This window comes from Rhinopithecus roxellana, chromosome 2, assembly GCF_007565055.1.
Source record: "Rhinopithecus roxellana isolate Shanxi Qingling chromosome 2, ASM756505v1, whole genome shotgun sequence".
In the NCBI taxonomy this organism is placed as follows: domain Eukaryota; kingdom Metazoa; phylum Chordata; class Mammalia; order Primates; family Cercopithecidae; genus Rhinopithecus; species Rhinopithecus roxellana.
The window spans coordinates 128,888,314-128,909,334 of record NC_044550.1 but is presented as its reverse complement, the minus strand read 5'-3'; the positions used below and the strand labels follow the sequence as shown (position 1 = coordinate 128,909,334).

Below are 21,021 nucleotides of genomic sequence, written 5' to 3'. Positions count from 1 at the left end.
GAAAACCTGAACAGCCCAATAATGAGAAAGGATATTGAATCTGTCAGACCTCTGAGCCCAAGCTAAGCCATCATATCCCCTGTGACCTGCAAGTATACATCCAGATGACCTGAAGTAAATGAAGAATCACAAAAGAAGGGAAAATGGCCTGTTCCTGCCTTAACTGATGACATTACCTTGTGAAATTCCTTCTCCTGACTCATCCTGGCTCAAAAGCTCCCCCACTGGGCACCTTGTGACTCCCACCCCTGCCCTCCGGAGAACAACCCCCTTTGACTGGAATTTTCCACTACCCACCCAAATCTTATAAAGCGGCTCCATCCCATCTCCCTTCGCTGACTCTCTTTTTGGACTCAGCCCACCTGCACCCAGGTGAAACAAACAGCCTTGTTGCTCACACAAAGCCTGTTTGGTGGTCTCTTCTCACTGACATGAGTGAAAGAACCAGTAATAAAAAGTCTTCCATCACAGAAAAGCCCAGGACCTGACGGCTTCACTATTAATTCCACAGAACATTTAAAGAACTAATACCAATTCTTTTCAAACTCTTCCAAAAAACTGAAGAAAAACGAATATTTGTAAACACATTTTACAAAGCCAGCATTGCCCTGATACCAAAGCCAGACGAAGACACTACAAGAGAAGAAAATTACAAGTTACTAACTTTGATGAATATAGATACAAAAATCCTCAACAAAATGCTGGCAAACCAAATTCAACCAGCACATTCAAAAGATCATTTACTATGATCAAGTGGAATTTATATCTGGGATGCAAGGATGTTTCAACATACACAAATTAATAAATGTGATACATCACCTTAACAGAATGAAAGACAACCATATGACCATCTCAAAAGACAGAAAAAATACTTGAGAAAATTAAACATCCTTTCACGGTAAGACCTTCAACAAATTAGGTATAGAAGAAATGTACTTCAACACAATAAAGGCCATCTACCACAAATCCACAGCTAACAACATATGCAATGGGAAAAGAGAAAAGCCATCCTCTAAGATCAGGAAGAGAACAAGGATGCCTGCTCTTGCCACCACTAGTCAACATAGTACTAGAAGTCCTAACCAGAGCAATTAAGCAAGAGAAAGAAATAAAAGGCAATCAAATTGGAAAGAAAGAAGTTAAATGATCTCTGTTTGCAACAACATGATCTTATATTTAGAAAAGCCTAAAGATTCCACAAGGAAACCTGTTAGAATAAGCACATTCAGAAAAGTAGTAAAAGTAGTATTTTCAAAATCAACATAAAAAATCAGTTGTTTCAATCAGAAATGAAGGAGAGAAAAATAAAATTAAATTAAAAATAAAAATAAACCAGTTCTGCTTTTATACATTAACAACAAACTGTATAAAAAAAGAAATCAAGAAAACAATCATCTTTACAACAGCTACAAAAAAAAAAAATACTTAGGAATAAATTTAACCAAGGAGGTGAAAGATCTTACACTGAAAATGATGAAGCACTGATGAAAAAAGTTAAAGGAAACACAAATAAATAGAAAAATATCCTGTATTCATGGTTTGGAAGAATTAATCTCATTAAAATATTCATACTATGCAAAGTGATCTACAGATTCAGTGCAATCCCTATTATAATTCTAATAACATTTTTCAAAGAAATACAAATATCCTAGAAGTCATATGGAAACACACAAAAAACAAATAACCAATATATATATATATATATATATATATATATATATTGAGCAAAAAGAAAACTGAAGGTTTCACACTACTTGATTTCCAAATACACTACAAAGCTATAGTAATCAAAAAAGTATGATATTAGCATATAAACATATAAACCAATGTAATCAAATGAAGAATCCAGAAATAAATCCACACACTGATGGTCAATTGATTTTCAACAAAGATGCCAAGAATACACAATGAGGAAACAATAGTCTCTTCAATAAATAGTGTTGAAAAAACTGGATATAAAGATTTAGAAGAATGAGATTGGCCTTTTATTTTACACCATACAAAAAATTAACTCAAAATGAATTAAAAACTTTCATTGAAAACCTAAAACTATAAAACTACTAGAAGAATACATAGGGGGAAAGCCCAGTGACACTGGTCTGGTTCATAATTTTTTGAATATGATCCCAATGGCAAGGGCAACAAAAGTATAAATAGACAAAGGGGATTACATCAAACTAAAAAGATTCTGCACAGGAAAGAGTCAACACAGCAAAGAAATAACTTACAAAATGGGAGAAAATATTTGCAAACCATACATCTGATAAAGGGTTAATATTCAAAATACAAAAGGAATTTTATTTAGTAGTTGAGAAACAATAACTAAATTTAAAAGTGGGAAAAGGCCCTAAATAGACATTTCTCAAAAAAATACATACAAATGGCCAACAGGTATATGAAAAAAAGTTTCAACATCTCTAGCCGTCAGAGAAATGCAAATTAAAACCACAATGAGTTATTACCTCATACTTGTTAGGATGGCTATTACTAAAACAAAAACAAAAAATGAAGAAACAGAAAATAAGTGCTGGTGAGGATGTGGAGAAAAGGGAGCACTTGCACACTGTTGATAGGGTTGTAAATGAGTATAGCCATTATAGAAGACAGCATGGACATTTCTTCCAAAAAATAAAAATAGAATTACAAAATGATCCAACAACCCCATTACTGGCTGTATATCCAAAGGATGTAAAATCAAAGTGTTGAAGAGAAATCTATACTCCCATGTTCACTGCAGCATTATTCACAATAACGAAGATATGGAGTCAACAAAAATGTCTGTCAATGGATGAATGGATAAAGAACATGTAGTATATATGCATAATGAAATACTATCTGGCTTTTAAAAAGAAGGCAATTTTGTCATTTATGACAAGATGGATGAACCTAGAGAACATTCTGTTAAGTGAAATCAACTAAGCACCAAAAAACAAAAACCACATGATTTCACTTACATGTGGAATCTTAAAAAGTTGAACTCATAGAAGCAGAGAGTAAAATGATGGTTACCATGTACTAGGGCTGTAAGGGTGAGGATTGCGATATGTTGGTCAAATGATCCAAAATTTCAGTTAGACAGGAGAAGTAAGATCAAGCAGCCTATTGTATAGCATGGTGACTATAGTTAATAATAATGCCCTGTACACTTTGAAAATTGCTAAGAAAGTAGATATTTAAGTGTACTCACCCCCCAAAAATTATTTGAGGTTAAAAAATAAAAAGAGATCCAAGTGATATTACAACAACTTTTTTCATATTTCGTGTAAATAAAGGCAGCATTTTGCATTGGGAAAAAATGGGTTATGAGCCCTCACAAGAGGGACCAATTAGACTGGAAATTTTGGGTGCCTACTCCTGGCTGTACCAGGAAGGAAGTCAACTCGGGTCAGGACTACATCAGCAGAGTGGAATAATGAAGGTCATTCTCTATTCTAGATAATTCACCTAAGAAGAAACATTTTGCCAGAATGATTTCTGGGAAAAACCAATTTGAAAGTATATTGCGTACTTAGGAAGATCCGTAAGAGGGTTACAGTAAGCTAAGAGAAAACACAAAACTGGAGACAGTTTTGTGTCTATAAAGATTTAAGCTTCTTTTTTTTTTTAACTTTTATAAAAGTTCATGGGTACATGTGCAGGTATATTACATAGATAAACTTGTGTCATGGGGGTTTTTGTACAGATTATTTTGTCACCCAAGTATTAAACCTAGTATCCATTAGTTATTTTTCCTGATTCTCTCCCTCCTCCCACCCTCCACCCTCTGACAGACCCCAGTGTGTGTTGTTTCCCTCTGTGTGTCCATGTGTTCTCATCATTTAGCTCCCACTGATAAGTGAAAACATGTGGTATTTGATTTTCTATTCAGGTCTTAACTAACTGTAAACCAAACCTAAACATAGTAACTATTCTACTTCTCATAAGAGAAAATCAGGAAACAAAAAACACATTTTCTTAATGAGTGATTTATAACATTTGTAAAAAGTCTTTACAGACATAGTGAAGGCACAGTTAAGCCAATGTCTTGCTAAGTTATACAAAAATATGTAACTATTTTGTGCAATGCCATGTAAATTATCAGAGTTAAGTAAAAGCTAGCTATTCTTGTCAAGAGAAATACGAGGTTTGGGAGTTTATTTTCTATATAATTGTATATATTCTAGACTAAACGTTTTCTAATGCAACCCTGATTCTCTTGGTGATGTATTTTGCCAAGCTTCAAGTTTTCACATTACATATATGTATATATGTAATTGTCTCTATCTTATTACTAAATTCACATTCATACTTGGTTTTAAGATGTTTAAATCATAAGTAAAGGCTCATAACAAGTTGCAATTCATTCATTCAAGAAACTACTTACTGTGACAATGCTTTAACACAGTGAGGGGTCAATTTTTTTTGTAAATCAATTATTCACATTCCATAGAATTACATGAGATTTAACATTGCAGCTGTAGCAGCATCTGTCAGGCATTTTTTTATAAATTGTGAAAGAACTACACCTTGCCCCATAAAATCATCCATCCTAGAATTATGAATGATTGAATAATAACAATAATTAAAATGCATATAGTGTCTTCAAGTTTGTTAAACACTTTTCTGTATATAGTATGGTGTTTCCACAGTCTGATTCAAAATCCTGGCTTACTATTTTATATTTATGTGGCCTTTGGCAAGTTATTGAACTCCTCTGTTTATCAGTTTCCTTATCTGTGAAATGGAAATAATAATAACTGTGTAATGGGTTTATTATAAAGATAAAACAATGTTTATACAATGTCCAGCACATAGTATGTGATACAGAAGTTTTTGCTATTATTATTATCTCATTCGTGACTTACAAAAACTCTGTGAACTAGACAGGGGAGAAATTTGTATCCATGTTACGTAGGTAGGAAAATTGAGGCAAAGACCCAAAGTAAGCTTTCATTCTGCTTTTTTCTTCTGGATTATATAATGCATCCATGTATAAAGGGAATAGTTACTCATTTATATAGGAAGAAAATTCAAAGTTGAATTACTTAGTTTTGCTTACTTGTACAATAAAACAATGCTGGGAGTTATAATTTTTTTAAAAAGTAAGCATTTTAAAACATTAGTCATTTAAAAATACGTATTGAGTCTCTATTATACAAAGGCACTTAGTGCTATAGAATATTTTTTAAAAAGAATTTGGAATTAGAATACATTTTACATATTTAGCCAAAATTTAACACATATAGAAATTATTTGTTTTTCATGCCAACAATGATAAAAATAAATTCTACAATGATGAGAGTATAAAAAATTACTTACTGGAGCAATATGTTCAATAAGGAAAAGATTTATTATAAAATCCACTGCCTCACTAGTGGTTTGTTTTAAATTTCACCACTTATGAAGGTGATGAGATCTCAGTGGCCTTTCAGCCCTATGTAGTTTATTGGGAATCTCATTTAGTAATAATTAAGATTTGAATATGGGAGTAATGAATTCTAGTACTAACAGGGCAGGTTTGCATACAAAAACCTGGATTATGCCAGCTGGGTATTGTGGTCCTTAATGTGTTTGTAAAAGGCTCATTTAGATAACCCTCTCTAACTCAGAATCCTCTAAACTTAAAATCTATCATAAGTCAGAATCAAGTTGAGCAACTGTTTACCTTTTTACTCTCTGACTCTGCAAAGGAAGATTTTATGGAGAATAAGATCGTAAGGAAAGGCATGTTCTACATACTCAAAAGGAAACATTTAAAATGAACTTCTAGTCTCCTTAAAATACACATAAGACATGCCATTTCTTTCTTTTAATAAATATAACTTTTATCTTCTAATAAATATACCTTCTAGGTATGTTTAGTATATAAATATATACCTAGGTATATATATTTATTTAAACCAGGTTCATTGATTTGAAAGATAAAAGGTATATTTACCTTTTATATTTATTATTAATCGCTAAAAGATAAAACACTCCCAGGTGTGGAAGGATGTTTAGTTCATATTAATTAAACATGGTTTCTTTCTGGGTAGGGTAATTTGGAATGATTTTTTTCCTTCTTGCTTTATGCTTCTAGTTTTCTATATTGCTTAAATAGTAGATACATAATTCTGATAAATAATAAAATTATTATTTTTAAAAAAAGCTTTTAAAATAAACTAAAAAATGTGACCAGCTTCTCTGTCATAAGTCTGGCTTGTTTTTTGGTGAGGGATGTGGGAGTCAGCACGAAAGAGAAATTGTAGTACATGGGTCAAAGCAAAGGGGGAAAGGGAGCAAGTAGACTCCTCCTAACCTTTCTGGCTAGTATTTTCTGAGTTCTTACCATGTGCCAGACTGTTAGACTGGCTCCACTGACAAATCTTGCAGTGGCTTCTTCTATAAAAGCAGCAGCAACCTCAACAAAGAAGGAAATTCTGTCATATCATACGGTATGCAGGAAACTTGAGGACATTATGCTAAGTAAAATAAGCCAGTCACAAAAGGGCAAATACTGCATGATTCCACTTACCTAAAGTATCAAACATAGTCAAACTCATAGAAGCAGAAAGTGGAATGATGGTTGCCAGAGGTTGGGCAGAAGGGGAAATGAGGAGTTGCTAACCAATGGGTATAGAGTTTCAGGTGTGCAAAATGAAAAAGTTTTGGGGATCTGCTGTACAACAATGGGCACATTAACAAGTGTAATGTGTACTCAAAACTTTCTTAAGAAGTTAGATTTCATGTTTTCTCTTTAACAATAAAGAAATTAAAGAGAGGTCAAGATGGCCGACTAGACGCATACAAGTGGAACAGCACCCCTGGAGGAACTGAGATGACTGGCATGTTTTTTGTTTTGTTTTGTTTTGTTTTTAAGAATTGCCTCATTTATTATCTTTCTCTTTTTTTATACTTTAAGTTCTAGGGTACATATGCACAACGTGCAGGTTTGTTACATACGTATACATGTGCCATGTTGGTGTGCTGCATCCATTAACTCGTCATTTACATTAGGTATATCTCCTAATGCTATCCCTCCCCCCTCCTCCCACCCCATGACAGGCCCCAGAGTGTGATGTTCCCCTTCCTGTGTCCAAGTGTTCTCATTGTTCAATTCCCACCTATGAGTGAGAACAAGCAGTGTTTGGTTTTCTGCTCTTGCAATAGTTTGTTGAGAATGATAGTTTCCAGCTTCATCCATGTCCCTATAAAGGACATGAACTCATCCTTTTTTATGGCTGCATAGCATTCCATGGTGTATATGTGCCACATTTTCTTAATAACCGGCATGCTTTAAACAGATCTTCAGAGGGAAGGTGCTGAGAGTGGATAGAGGGAAGACACAGAAGCTCAGCTGAAGAGGGAGAAAATTGGCACCGGTAGGGCCAACTCTACGGGGAGGTTGATGGTGTTTGATGTGTCCCCAGGTATTTTCTGCTTCACTGCTTCTCATGATTGGTCATGATATGATTGTTTGGCCATTACCCAATCTCTAGAACAAGCTAGAGAAACTCTAGAAAAAAACTTTAGATGTAAGGTTTCAATTTCTATGGATTTGGGGTTTTGTCTTTTGCTTTGGGGGATTTTTTGAGTCAAGATTTCACTCCATTGCCCAGGCTGGAGTGCAATGGTAAGATCTCGGCTCACTTCAACCTCAATCTCCCAGGCGCAAGTGCTTCTCCCACCTCAGCCTCCCGAGTAGCTGGGACTACAGGCACTCCTCACCATGCCCGACTATTTGTATTTTTTGTAGAGATGGGGTTTTGCCATGTTGGCCAGGCTGGTCTCAAACTCCTGAATTCAAGCAATCCACCCACCTCAGCCTCCCAAAGTGCTAGGATTTTTTGATTTTTTTTTTTTTTTTTTTTTTTTTGAGTCAAGGTCTCACTCTGTTGCCCAGACTAGAGTGCAATGGTGAGATCTCAGCTCACTTGAACTTCAGCCTCCCAGGCTCAAGTTGCTGGGTGTGGCATGAGCCACCACACCCGACCAGATCTTCATTTCTTTCCCACAGCAACCTCCCATATTATTCATTTTAAAAATTGTTCGTTTACTTTAAAGGACACATTATATGGTAACATAGTTACTGTGGCTTAACAGCCATCAGGACATCATAAATCAGTCTCCTGAAATGCACATTCTAGAGGATTATGTTGAGTGCACATCTACAAACATATAGCCACAACAAAACAAACTCTCTGAGCTTGGTTACTTAAAAAACAATGGAGGAATTTGGAGGCAATTCCAGTGAGAAAATTACAAAATTTTATATCTCCTACTTCCTGAGGTGTTAACATTCCCATTAATACCAGCAACAGCAATGTTGGCCTTCCCATACTCTACAGACAAAATTGAAAACTAAAGGCTCTGTTCAACTGATTCAAGATAATTATTAAATTTTAAAATGAAGCAGTTTAATCTGTTTAAAAATAGAAGTTCCAAGATAGACCTTTAAATTAAAATACATTTTTTGTCCTTGTAAAGAAAACTTTATGAAAAAAATGTTGCATTATAGAATTAAAATGGTATGAATTAGCAATGTTATCTTTTAGAAAAATAAAAAGAATTGAAATCGATCATGTTTGCTTTCTAAGCCTGTCTTATAAAATTTCTCACTTTATTTCTCAAGTTATAAGAATATGCTCATGTTGCAAGGCAGTTAGTAGATAACTGGCTGCTTGGGGACAGGACCTCTGTCTTATCTATCTTTATAGTCCATACTGCAAAAACCCAGAGTATGACATCCAATAAATAGCTGCTGATTTGGTGCTTCACAGAATATTAACCTAGATTCTCTAAAATTTGAGACATCTCATACAATTTAGAAAAGTACACAGGCATCAGAATGGGTTTACACAGCTTAATATAATTATAAACAGGTACTATACCATAAGTCTTATTCATTCAAACCCTGGCCAGGCGCGGTGGCTCACGCCTGTAATCCCAGCACTTTGGGAGGTCGAGGCGGGCAGATCAAGAGGTCAGGAGTTCAAGACCAGTCTAGCCAACATGACGAAACCCCATCTCTACTAAAAATACAAAAATTAGCTAGGCGTGGTGGCGCACACCTGTAATCCCAGCTACTCAGGAGGCTGAGGCAGGAGAATCGCTTGAACTCAGGAGGTGGAGGTTGCAGTGAGCCAAGATTGTGCCACAGCACTCCAGCCTGGCAGACAGAGCAAGACTCCATCTTGAAAAAAAAAAAAAAATCAAACACCACATGTGAATATTAGATTAATGATCCAGAGCAGCAAAATAGAAGAACAAAATGTGTTAACACTGAAACACAAGAAGTGGATTGCACCAAATTGAACAGATGTAAAGCTTTTGGTTTGGAAAATTCATTACCCTAATCATTTCAGCTACAAGTGAAAAGGCATATTTTCCAAAGGCACAAGTATAGCAAACAAGATTCCCACTGATGGGTTTTTTGCTCTCAACACAAAATAATACAAATACCAAAAACCTGAGACAGTCAACAAATTGAATAATTCAGGCAAAAGATTACGTAAAGTGCCAATTTTTCTTTCAGAACCAGAGATAAAAGTAAATTACACAGTTTAGGTTTTTCTGTTTTTTTGAATTTTGTTTTGACTTTCATCTGAGCCTTTGACTTTTAAAAGATCATTTTGTCATTGAGCTTGACTAGAATTGTTTTTGCAATGCTGTTAACATGCTACTGTTTTGTTTGTTTTCCTTTTTTTCTCTCTGTGAATCAAGGGTAATGGGCTGTTCTTCCTAAAGAGGAAATTGTGATAATGAAGCTGCAGAGAAAAAATTTGGGCCACAAGCTCTTTTGATGTGACTGTTTAACTCTGACCCTCACTTGCTATCTGTATTCATATGACATATAAGCTTTGGGGGCATTTGTCACCTGGGGGATATTGCAGGATTCATTTAGGAGAGAGGGTCAGGAGTCTTGCCAAGACATCTTTGAAAAAGGAAATCTAGTACTGTACCCAAAAGAGAGTAAAACAGTCACTGTTCCATTACTGCTTTCAGAAGCCCAGTTCTGCAAGATGACTGAATTTGCTCTTTCCGGGAGGATCCCAATACATGCTAGGGAAAGAATCGTCTAAAGATGGAATGAGGAGGAAGGGAAGGAAATCAGGGAAAAGAGAAAAAGAGAGTCCATTCTTACATTCGAGCTACTTTTCTCCCTCTAGAATTGTGCAAGTCTTTACTAGAATGCTAACAACCAAACAAGCATGCAACAATTACTTAAATATTGCACTCATTCTTGCTTAGATGTTGCTGTTAGCCAGAAGTCCATGTCTGAATCTCATAACTGTTTTTTAAACATAAAAGATGTGATTTAATATATAGAGGAGAGAAACCAACTGGACTTGAACAATGAGGTCTAACACTAGTGTCCACCAGAGCACGTGGGAATGGCATCTAGGGGTCATGACTACAGTGATTTTTAGAACATCACTAAGACCTTGAGAAGCAGCTTAGGCAGACCTCAGACCCTCCAAGGTACCAACAAAATATTTTTTTCCTCTAGAGCAGGTGCCCATAATCAGAATCCAAAGAATCAATGGCCCCTACATAAAATTTAGGCTGTCTATGAATTTGTATGGGAAAAAAATAACATCTCTATTTCCAATAACACCCAACTGAAATTTAGTATAATTAAATTGCTACTGTAGGCAACAACTATAGAAAAAATTAGAAAGCATAGATATTTGCATCAATATAGAGTTGTCACAAACATTTCAAGATATTATTTACGCTTGTCCCTATTATAAAATTATGATTATAAGTCGGGCATGGAGGCTCACGCCTGTATTCCCAGTACTTTGAGAGGCTGAGGCAGGAGGATCACTCGGGGTCAGGAGTTTGAGACCAGCCTGGCCAACATTCCTTAACAGGTAAGAGACTTACTGGATTTCAGATGTCTAGTTAGACTCCCTTTCTCAAACTCTCCACTTGGATAGTTGCCTGATGAGTAGTAATCCAGGTAAAACTCCAAGACCTGCTCTGATCCTCTTAGCTGCATATATATATTTTGAGTGGAGTTTTGCTGTTTTGCCCAGGCTGGAGTGAAGTGGTGTGATCTCGGCTCACTGCAACCTCCACCCCCAGGTTCAAACGATTCTCCTACCTCAGCCTCCTGAGTAGCTGGGATTATAGGCACATGCCACCACGCCTGGCTAATTTTTGTATTTTTAGTAGAGACAAGGTTTCACCATGTTGGCCAGGCTGGTCCCAAACTCTTGACCTCAGGTGATCCACCTGCCTCAGCCTCCCAAAGTGCTAGGATTATAGGCATGAGCCACCATGCCCAGCCAGCTGCATATTCTTGTAGAGCTCATGTTAAAGCTAATGAAAACATCTCATGTTAAAAACATAAAACTAAGAAGAAAGAATAACCTAAGGGTTTTGAATTGGTGCATAAGCTTTCTACACCCAGTAACTTTTGGGTATGAGTTTAGGGCATTTCTGTCCATGTCTAGTTATCAATGTAAATAAATCACTGCAATTTAGACAGTATCATGGTCATCATCCAAATCATTTTTTCTTCAGAAAGAAGACTATGTAGTTCATTGAGGGAGAAAAAGCTGGATATAAAGTGAATTCCCATTACTGGGGAAATGGTTGAAATAAATTATGGTATAATGACAACATGGAATACTATTTAGTCATTATAACAATAGATTAGAATTAAGCTTTTGCCTTGAAGATATTAACTTGAAGTATTCTTGGATGGGAAAGATATTTTGTGAAAAAAAAAGTAATAAAAACAATTACCCAAATCCTCTATGTGAATATTATCCAAATAGCAAAATGACAGAAGTAGGTCTGTCATCAGTAATTACTTCAAATATTAATGGATTAAATTTTGTATGGGATAATATAAAATATTAAATTTTGTATGTGTACATGTTTAAATGAGATTGCAAAAGGATGGAGAAAACTATAAAATCATACACATTTGGCTGTTATTAGGTTCTTCTTAGGCAGAAGGAGAAGAAATGAAGGAATTTATGCAAAAATGGGAAATAACTTCAATTACAAACAACATATATAACAGAATCACACTCATACATTATATAAAAGAGAAAGAGAAAAATCAACTCCTCATATTGGAGGAAATGAGAAAGAAGGAATCAGAGTGAATAAGTAAGGTAAAAAACAATTGAGGAGTAGGAAATACTCCCAGAATGGCAAAGTAAGATCCTCCAAAAATCTACTGCTCCATAAAAACAGTGAAAATACTGGGAAGAAAACTGTCAAAGTTAAATTTTTTTACTAGAGAGCATCTGGGAAGATGGTGGAACAGAAAACACCAGCACTCTGTCTCCCCACCTAGACAACAACTGCACTGGCAGAATCTGTCTGATGTAACTATTTTGGAACTCTGGATTCTATCGAATGTTTGAAAGTTTCAAAGGTGGGACAGGGCAGTTAAAGGAACAGAGTTTTTGTTTGTTATTGAAGTTAAACTAGTATAAATTCAAGTTAGAGGTTGGGCACGGTGGCTCACGTCTGTAATCCCAGCACTTTGGGAGGCCGAGGCGGGTGGATCACGAGGTCAGGAGATCAAGACCATCCTGGCTAACATGGTGAAACCCTATCTCTACTAAAAATACAAAAAATTAGCCAGGTCTGGTGGCAGGCACCCCTAGTCCCAGCTACTTGGGAAGCTGAGGCAGGAGAATGGCGTGAACCCAGGAGGTGGAGCTTGCAGTGAGCCGAGATCGTGCCACTGCACTCCAGCCTAGGTGACAGAGAAAGACTCTGTCTCAAATAAATAAATAAATAAATTCAAGTTAGAGTGCTATCACTTTAGGATGTTAAATGTGATCCCAATGGTAACCATAAATAAAATAGCTATAGAATATATATATGTGCTTTGAGATATATATATATATATATATATATATATATATATGACAAAGGAAATGAGAAAGGAATTTAAATGTTTCAATATTAAAAAAAAAAAAAAAAACTAAACACAAAAGAAGGCAATGATCCAGGAAATAAGGGATGAAAAAAAGCTATAAGGTATATAAAAACAAATAGCAAAATGACAGAAGTAGGTCTGTCATCAGTAATTACTTTAAATATTAATGGATTAATTTTTTTCAATCAAAAGACAGAGATTGGCAGAATGGATAAAACCATAATCCAGCTATATACTGTCTACCACAGACTCACTTTAGATTCAAAGACACAAATAGGTTGAAAGTGAAAGGATAGATAAAAATATTCCCTGCAAATAGTAACCAAAAGAAGATAGTGGGATGACTCACTTATGATGGTTTGACTTTTATAATTTTTCAACTTTACAATTGTGCAAAAGTGACACACATTTAATAGAAACTGTATTTTGAGTACTCATGTAACGATTCTGTTTTTCTCTTTCAGTAAGGTATACAATAAAATACGTGAGCTGTCCAATATGTTATTATAAAATAGGGTTTGTATTAGATGATTTGTCCAACTGTAGGCTAATATAAATGTCCTGAGCACATTTAAGGTGAAGGCTAAGCTAAGCTACAATGCTCTATAGGTTCGACTTATTAAATGTATTTTTTACTTACAACAGTTTCAAGTTACAATGGGTTTATAAGGATATAACTCCATAATACGTTAAGGAAAATCAGTATCAACAAAATAGGCTTTAAATCAACAATGGTGGCCGGGCACAGTGGCTCACTCCTGTGATCCCAGCACTTTGGGAGGCCAAGATCAGGAGATCAAGACCATCCTGACCAACATGGTGAAACCCTGTCTCTACTAAAAATACAAAAATTAGCCAGGCATGGAGGCGTGCACCTGTAGTCCCAGCTACTCAGGAGGCTGAGGCAGGAGAATCGCATGAACCTAGAAGGCAGAGGTTATAGTAGGCCGAGATCAGGCCACTGCACTCCAGCCTGGGCAAGAAAGCAAGACTCTGTCTCAAAAAAAAAAAAAAAAAATCAAAAATGGGTAGAATAAATAAAGAAGGACATTATATATTAATAAAAGTTTCAAAATAGCAAGAAGATACAACAGCTGTAAACATTTACACACCTAATGACAGACCATCAAAATATCTGAAGCAAAAAGTTGATAGAACTGAAAGAAGGCCAGGCGTAATGGCTCATCCTGTAATCTCAGCACTTTGGGAGGCCAAGGTGGGCTGATCACTTGAGGTCAGGAGTTCAAGACCAGACTGGCCAACATGGCAAAACCCTGTCTCTACTAAAAATACAAAAATTAGCTGGGCATGGTGGAGTGTGCTTGTAATCCCAGCTACTCAGGAGACTAAGGCAGGAGAATCGCCTGAACCCAGGAGGCAAAGGTTGCAGTGAACTGAGATCGTGCACTGCACTCCAGCTTGGGCAACAGAGCAAGACTCCATCTCAAAAAAAAAAAAAAAAAGAAAGAAAAAAGAAAGAAAAAAAAAGAAAAGAAATAGTAGTTGGAGACTTGAATACCCCACTTTCAATAATGGATAGAACAACTAGACTGAAGACAAGTAAGGAAACAGAGAAATAACACAATTCCATTTCTAGGTATAAACACAAGAGAACTGGAAACATTTCCACACAAAAACTTGTACATGAATATTCATAGAAGCATTATTGATAATAGTTTTTAAAAAGGTATACGCAACCCTAATTTTTAACAATGGATGACTGGATAAAGAAAATGTGATACAGCCACATGATGGAATATTATTCAGCACTAAAAAGAAATGAAGTACTGACGCATGCTACATTATGGATGCATTCTGAAAGCATCATGCAAAATAAAAGAAGGCAGATACAAAGGACCACATATTGTCTGATGCTTTTCATATAAAAAATGTATATGCAAACCTAATTTTTAACAATGGATGACTGGATAAAGAAAATGTGATACAGCCACATGATAGAATATTATTCAGCACTAAAAAGAAATGAAGTACTGACACATGCTACATCATGGATGCATTCTGAAAGCATCATGCAAAATAAAAAAAGGCAGATACAAAGGACCACATATTGTCTGATGCTTTTCATATAAAAATTTCAGAATAAGAAAATCCATAGAGATTGAAACTAGATTAGTTTTGGCCAGGAGTTGAGGGAAAGGGGAAATAGGGGGCAGGGAATATGACTTGTTTTTGCAATGATGAGAATATTCAAAAATTAGACAGTGGTGATGGTTATGCAACACTGTGATATATTTGAAAATTGCTGAATGTACACATTGAAAGAATGAGTTTTATGGTATATGAATTATATCTCAAAAAAGCAGATATCTAGAAAAGTACATGAGAGGGATAATGCATTTTCATCTGAAATAGAAGATTTAGGATCTAGTTATCAAAGATGTGATAAGAGAACAGAACACTCTAAGCTTTCAGCACATGAATTTACTCTCTTGTCACTTGAACTTCTTATCAGAGTTACTAGGTTATTTTATTGTGTTCCATGTTATCTTTTACCCAAAAGGTCTTGGTTGGCAGAAGTTTTCCCTTTCCTTAAAGTTAAATATATATTTAAATAGCTATAAAATACATAAGGAAAAAATGATGAAAATAAAAACCCAGATACAGAATACAACCTAGAAAAATTCCTTGCTAAAACATAGTATGAACATTAACTATGGGCCTTTTCCTGTTTCACATTATAATTTGTTTTCAAAATGTAACTAATGTTAACTCCAGAAGTACTAGATATCACATAAAGCTTATTTCACTTTCACAAAACCTAACTATGCTACACAGTGTAATACAGGGGGTATTCCGGTTAAAGCTTTACGAAATGCAGGATTCTATGTCTTGGCATTACATTAAGAACCTTCAAGAAGAATGTCTTAGGAAAAGACTATTTCTTGGTACTTTTCCTACCCAGGATATTTGGGTAGAATAGAATGTCTGACCATTGTATTTTTGGACTGAAGTGTATTTAAATAGCTTTTATATATTCCAGGAATTGAAAATAACATCTTAATTTGAGAATAATAAAAGAGGAGGATAAAAGTAAACCCTCTGCTAGGTGTTAATATAGATCTAAGACATTAAATGACACTTTAAGTAAAATTAGTGAAATACACATCAAGTAGTAGAAGTGTGATCAGGCACTTCTAGCAAAAGTGATAAATCATGTATTAAAATTTAAAATGTCTATAGTTCATTTATTTACTCATTCAACTAATACTTTATTACATATTGACTATACAGCAATAAAAACAACAACAAAAAAGTCTACTCTTTCTTCTCTCCCAGAACTTAAAATTTGTTTAATAATGCTACTGCAAAGAAAACAGTAAGATTAAATGATGATGAAAAACTTGAAAGAGCACTGATCTTAGAGTCCTAAGATCTGAATCAAAATTTCATGTCTACTAATCGCTAGGCAAGTGATACTGGATACATCAACTAATTTCTCTAAACCTCAATTTCACACCACGAAAAAATGGTGTATGCTATTACCTGTCTAGTGTATTTCATCAGTTAATTATAAGGATCACAGAGAAAATATTCAAACATTCCCTAAAAACTCTAAAACTTCTATAATCACAGGCTTGCACTATTACTTAAATGTATGGAAAACTATCAAATTTCTTGCAATAAATAATTTTAGTTGATATTGACAGTATACTGAGTCTATGTGGCCAGACAGTAAAGACTAATGCTAACTGTCAAGTACATTAACAACATAAAATGACACATATGCTAGGGTTTTGGCCTTTCTCCATTTAACCATTCTAATTTCACCTGGATTTCTTCTACATGCCTATTTATGCTCATATTCACAAGCAACGTTCCAGCCATAGGAAGAGCAAATGAGTCAGACAGACTTCTATCAAACTTCCAATCTGAGCAACAACTGCCACATGTTTCTTTACTCTTCAGGACATGTATTTGTCAATCCTGTTTGAATCTTAACAAATAGTGGAACTTTCAAAATAAAGACAAATGCACTTAGTAGAAGAAAATAACAATTGTAATTGCAACCACATTAACTTGACTGAGTTTTTGTTTAAATTGCTTCTGCGCTTCTGATGAAAACCACTGTTCTTAAGAATAATGAAGTGCTTAAGACATGACTGAAAAATAAAACCTCAAAATTAAACCCATGAGGAAAATAAATTTAACTTGGCATAATTCTGGTTTGCAAAAATACTGTCAGATAATGAACCCAAATCCATATGAATCAATGATAAACACTATGCACAAGAAACAGTTAATACCTATAGGTGCTCCGTGAAACAGTGGAATCCAAACTGTCTGTCTCTTTTGGGTCGGAGAAATAGAATAATCCTGCTTTTCCTCAAACACTGGCAAACATATACTATGATAGCTAAAAGTCAACTTAATCCTTCCTTTCCTGGCTCAAAATAAAAATAAATACGCCATCTCAGACCTAAGATGTGATAGCCCTTTGTGGGTTTTCATGAAAGAGAGAGAAACACCCAAGACAATGATCATGGGTGGATGGGCTTTGTGTAATTTTCAATCACATAACCTTGTTTTAGAAAGTAGAAATGAAGAGGCCAGACAACTATGGATAAAATTCTGGCAGTGGCTGTACTGTGCTCTGATTATTTTTTATTAGCATTGGTTGTATCAGAGCTGAAGCTTCTTGGCATTTTCCATACAAATCCACTCCCACTGAGTATTCTGGAAGCACAGTAACTTTATCAAAAGGTAGAGTCACATTCCAGAGCATGTCATCTGTCACCTCTCATCATCTCATCATGCCCCATGTCCACACTTTCTGTCTTTTCTCTCTCCCAGCTCTTCTTCTGCAATAACTAACAAATCCTTCCCTTTGTCCTCATGCAGAAGAGTTTGGCACATGCCATTTTTCTCAAGGTGTGATTTTTTTTTTTTTTGTCATTCACCAATATGTAAAATAAACTTTACAGCCAATAATAGAAGGTGAAAAAGGAAGCAAGATTAAAAAAAAAAAAAAAAAAAAAAAACATGAATGCCTCAAAAGTAAATAGGGGGCTGGGTGCAGTGGCTCACGACTGTAATCCCAGCACTTTGGGAGGCCAAGGCGGGTGGATCATGAGGTTAGGAGTTCAAGACCAGCCTGACCAACATGGTGAAACCCTGTCTCTACTAAAAATACAAAAATTAGCTAGGCGTGGTGGCACGTGCCTGCAATCCCAGCTACTCAGGAGGCTGAGGCAGGAGAATCGCTTGAACCCAGGAAGCGTAGGTTGCAGTGAGCTGAGATTGTGCTACTGCATTCCAGCCTAGGAGACAGAGAGAGATTCCATCTCAAAAAAAAAAAAAAGTAAATAGGGGGATAGCTCCCATTAAATCACTCAGGATCCTGTTATTGAATGGGTCCTCCTGCAAGGGACCAACAACAAAGTCAGTGACTTAACTTACTTATTAACTCAAAATAAGTAACTTAAAACTTCAAAAACTTCAAAACTGTAGCGCAAACTTTCACAGATGAACCACTACAAAATCAATGCCACTATATTGGGGCAAGCAGCGTAAATTTTCAGACCTCAGAAATATTGAATGGCATTGATACATTTTCATTTCTTACTCATTCCTACCTGAACATCTGGGCTGATGGCATTTCATGTTTAAGAATAGGGCATTTGGCAGGGCGCAGTGGCTCACGCCTGTAATCCCAGCACTTTGGGAGGCTGAGGTGGGTGGATCACTTGAGATCAGGAGTTCGAGACCAGCCTGGCCAACATGGTGAAACCCCATCTCTACCAAAACTACAAAAAAAAAAAAAAAAAAAAAATTAGCCAGGTGTGGTGGAGGGCACCTGTAATCTCAGCTACTCAAGAGGTTGAGGCACGAGAATTGCTTAAACCCGGGAGATGGAGGTTGCAGAGAGCTCAGATCGCACCACTGCACTCCAGCCTGGGTGACAAGAGCAAGACTTCGTCTAACCAAACAAACAAACAAACAAACAGAATAGGGCACTCAGCAAGGCTTACCGGGAAACTGAGTGGAGATTTTCCTGTGTGACCAGTAAGTGATGTGAATTAAAAGGATTGGTTATCGAACTTAAAAACCTACTTGTGGGACATTAAAAGCCTCTAGCATGTATCACCTTTGGACTTACTTGTATTCCTGTGACTTTGGTCCCCTGGGAGAGAAGCATCCGTAGTCCAGGCTGGAATGTGCTGGTCGGGATGTGCAGTAGAAATCACAGTGCTCTGGTTATAAATTGTATTTGTAAGAATAACATCGGACCCTTGGATTTCACCATCAGTGACCAAAGGTTCACTCCCATTTGATTTAAAATAGACCTTTTGTAATGTTCCTGAAAGAAAAAAACAAAACAAAAAAAAATCCTATGTTTGAAACATTACTAGAAGTATTTATTTTAAAACACATTAAGAAAACTCTAGAGCTACTTTCCCATATGTCATTCTAACCAGGTAAACACAAAGACAAAGATGAAAGCCACAACAATGACCTCCTTTTTGGGGTCGACAACCACAAAACCAAGAGTTTCTTTTCTACCACAAATCACACAGCCCTGTGATGAAACATGGCTTTCTCATGAGCCAATGGTTTGGAAACTGAGTCTCCTATCAAGGTTTCCTGGTGCTTCAAAAATTTAGGGCAATTCTACCTCACCCGAGACTCACCACAAATAAAATGTGGTGAATCTTACAGCATTTTCTTCCTGCTTCCTTAGTTTCTTAATCTCACCGGTCATTGTATGCTACTCAGGACCCAGGACATGTGCTCTATCACTCACTGTATCTGTCATCAAAGGACACAATGGTGCTTGCCATCAGCTTATTTCCCACATTTTGCACTAATTTTCAGTAAACTATGCATAAACTATGCATAATACGCAAATAAAAAATAGGAGGGCTCATACATTTATCAAAACTTGCATCATAGGAACCAAAAAAAAACAAAAACAAAAAACCTCTAAAGCACAAACTAAAAGAAGAAAATATCTTCATCTTCGACCAGAAAATAAAAATATAACTATATGAAATAAGAAATATTCATTTAAAAAATTTTATTTCCATAGGTTATTGGGAAACAGGTGGTGTTTGGTAACATGAGTAAGTTCCTTAGTGGTGATTTGTGAGATTTTGATGCACCCATGCACCCCGCGAAGTTTGGAACATGCCGTGAGCAGTATACACTGCACCCAACTTGTAGTCTTTTATCCCTAACCCTCTTTCCACACTTTCCCCCTGAGTCCCCAAAGTTCATTGTGTCATTCTTATGCCTTTGCCTCCTCATAGCTTAGCTCCCACTTACGAGTGAGAACATATGATGTTTGGTTTTCCATACTCATTAAACTAAGATTATCAACTGGCCACTTTCTCAAGGTATCCATTCATTGACAAAACAAAGAACCAAACCTAAGATTATTGAAAACCACCTTTGTCCTAAAGACAAAGGAAGAAACTTTTGAAAACTTGGAAAGAGATCATGTATTTTTAACTCAGTCAAAATAGACAGCAGGTTTTGTTTCCAGAATATCGCACTGTACTTGAGCATGCCATGAAAATAAATAAATGTGATATTGACCCATCCATAGAAATACCCAAGGGAGATTTTCTTTTCTAAAAGCATTTACAGTGAATGCTCTAATTGGCTCTCACTTTTCTAAATAGTCCCAAGGACCATTAAAAATAAAAGAAATATAAATAAAATGTTTAGTATCAGTGTATGGAAAAAATTTCTCTACATATGCTTGACACTTGGAAAACATTAACTACAAATAAAAATAGAAAAGCAGCTGTTTCTAGCTAACTGAGATCAACAGTTTCCTCTGCCAAAAGATTCTAAATAAAACATTGAAACATAAAAGCTAAATCATGATGATGTAATGCAGGTAACATGCACAAACTGTCTGTGTGATCATGAGTAAAAGTCAAATGCAGTAGGTAAAATGAAGGAATTCATTTAATTCTTACTGATTTTCAAAATGATTTACAATTTATCCTAATCAAAATAAATGTGATAGGCTTAATTACTATAGGAAATGTATTTCATCCATACAGAATAATTTACTAATCAATTACCTATAATTTTACTTACATCCATTTAACTGCTCTCTTCCTTGTTTTTGGCATAAAGAGATTTTTTTCCATAAGGTGGTATTTATGCTAATGTGGTTG

General features: G+C 35.7%; 1 protein-coding gene across 4 annotated transcripts in view; it reads right to left on the bottom strand.

Annotated features, from left to right (window-relative positions):
* Positions 1-21,021, bottom strand: part of CORIN (corin, serine peptidase) — a 272,512-nt gene that overhangs the window by 186,558 nt on the left and 64,933 nt on the right. For all 4 annotated transcript variants that reach the window (XM_030919664.1, XM_030919673.1, XM_030919678.1 and 1 more), the window contains one exon: positions 18,990-19,190. In XM_030919664.1, the coding sequence (XP_030775524.1) occupies positions 18,990-19,190 (201 nt within the window). The remainder of the gene's footprint in view (positions 1-18,989; positions 19,191-21,021) is intronic.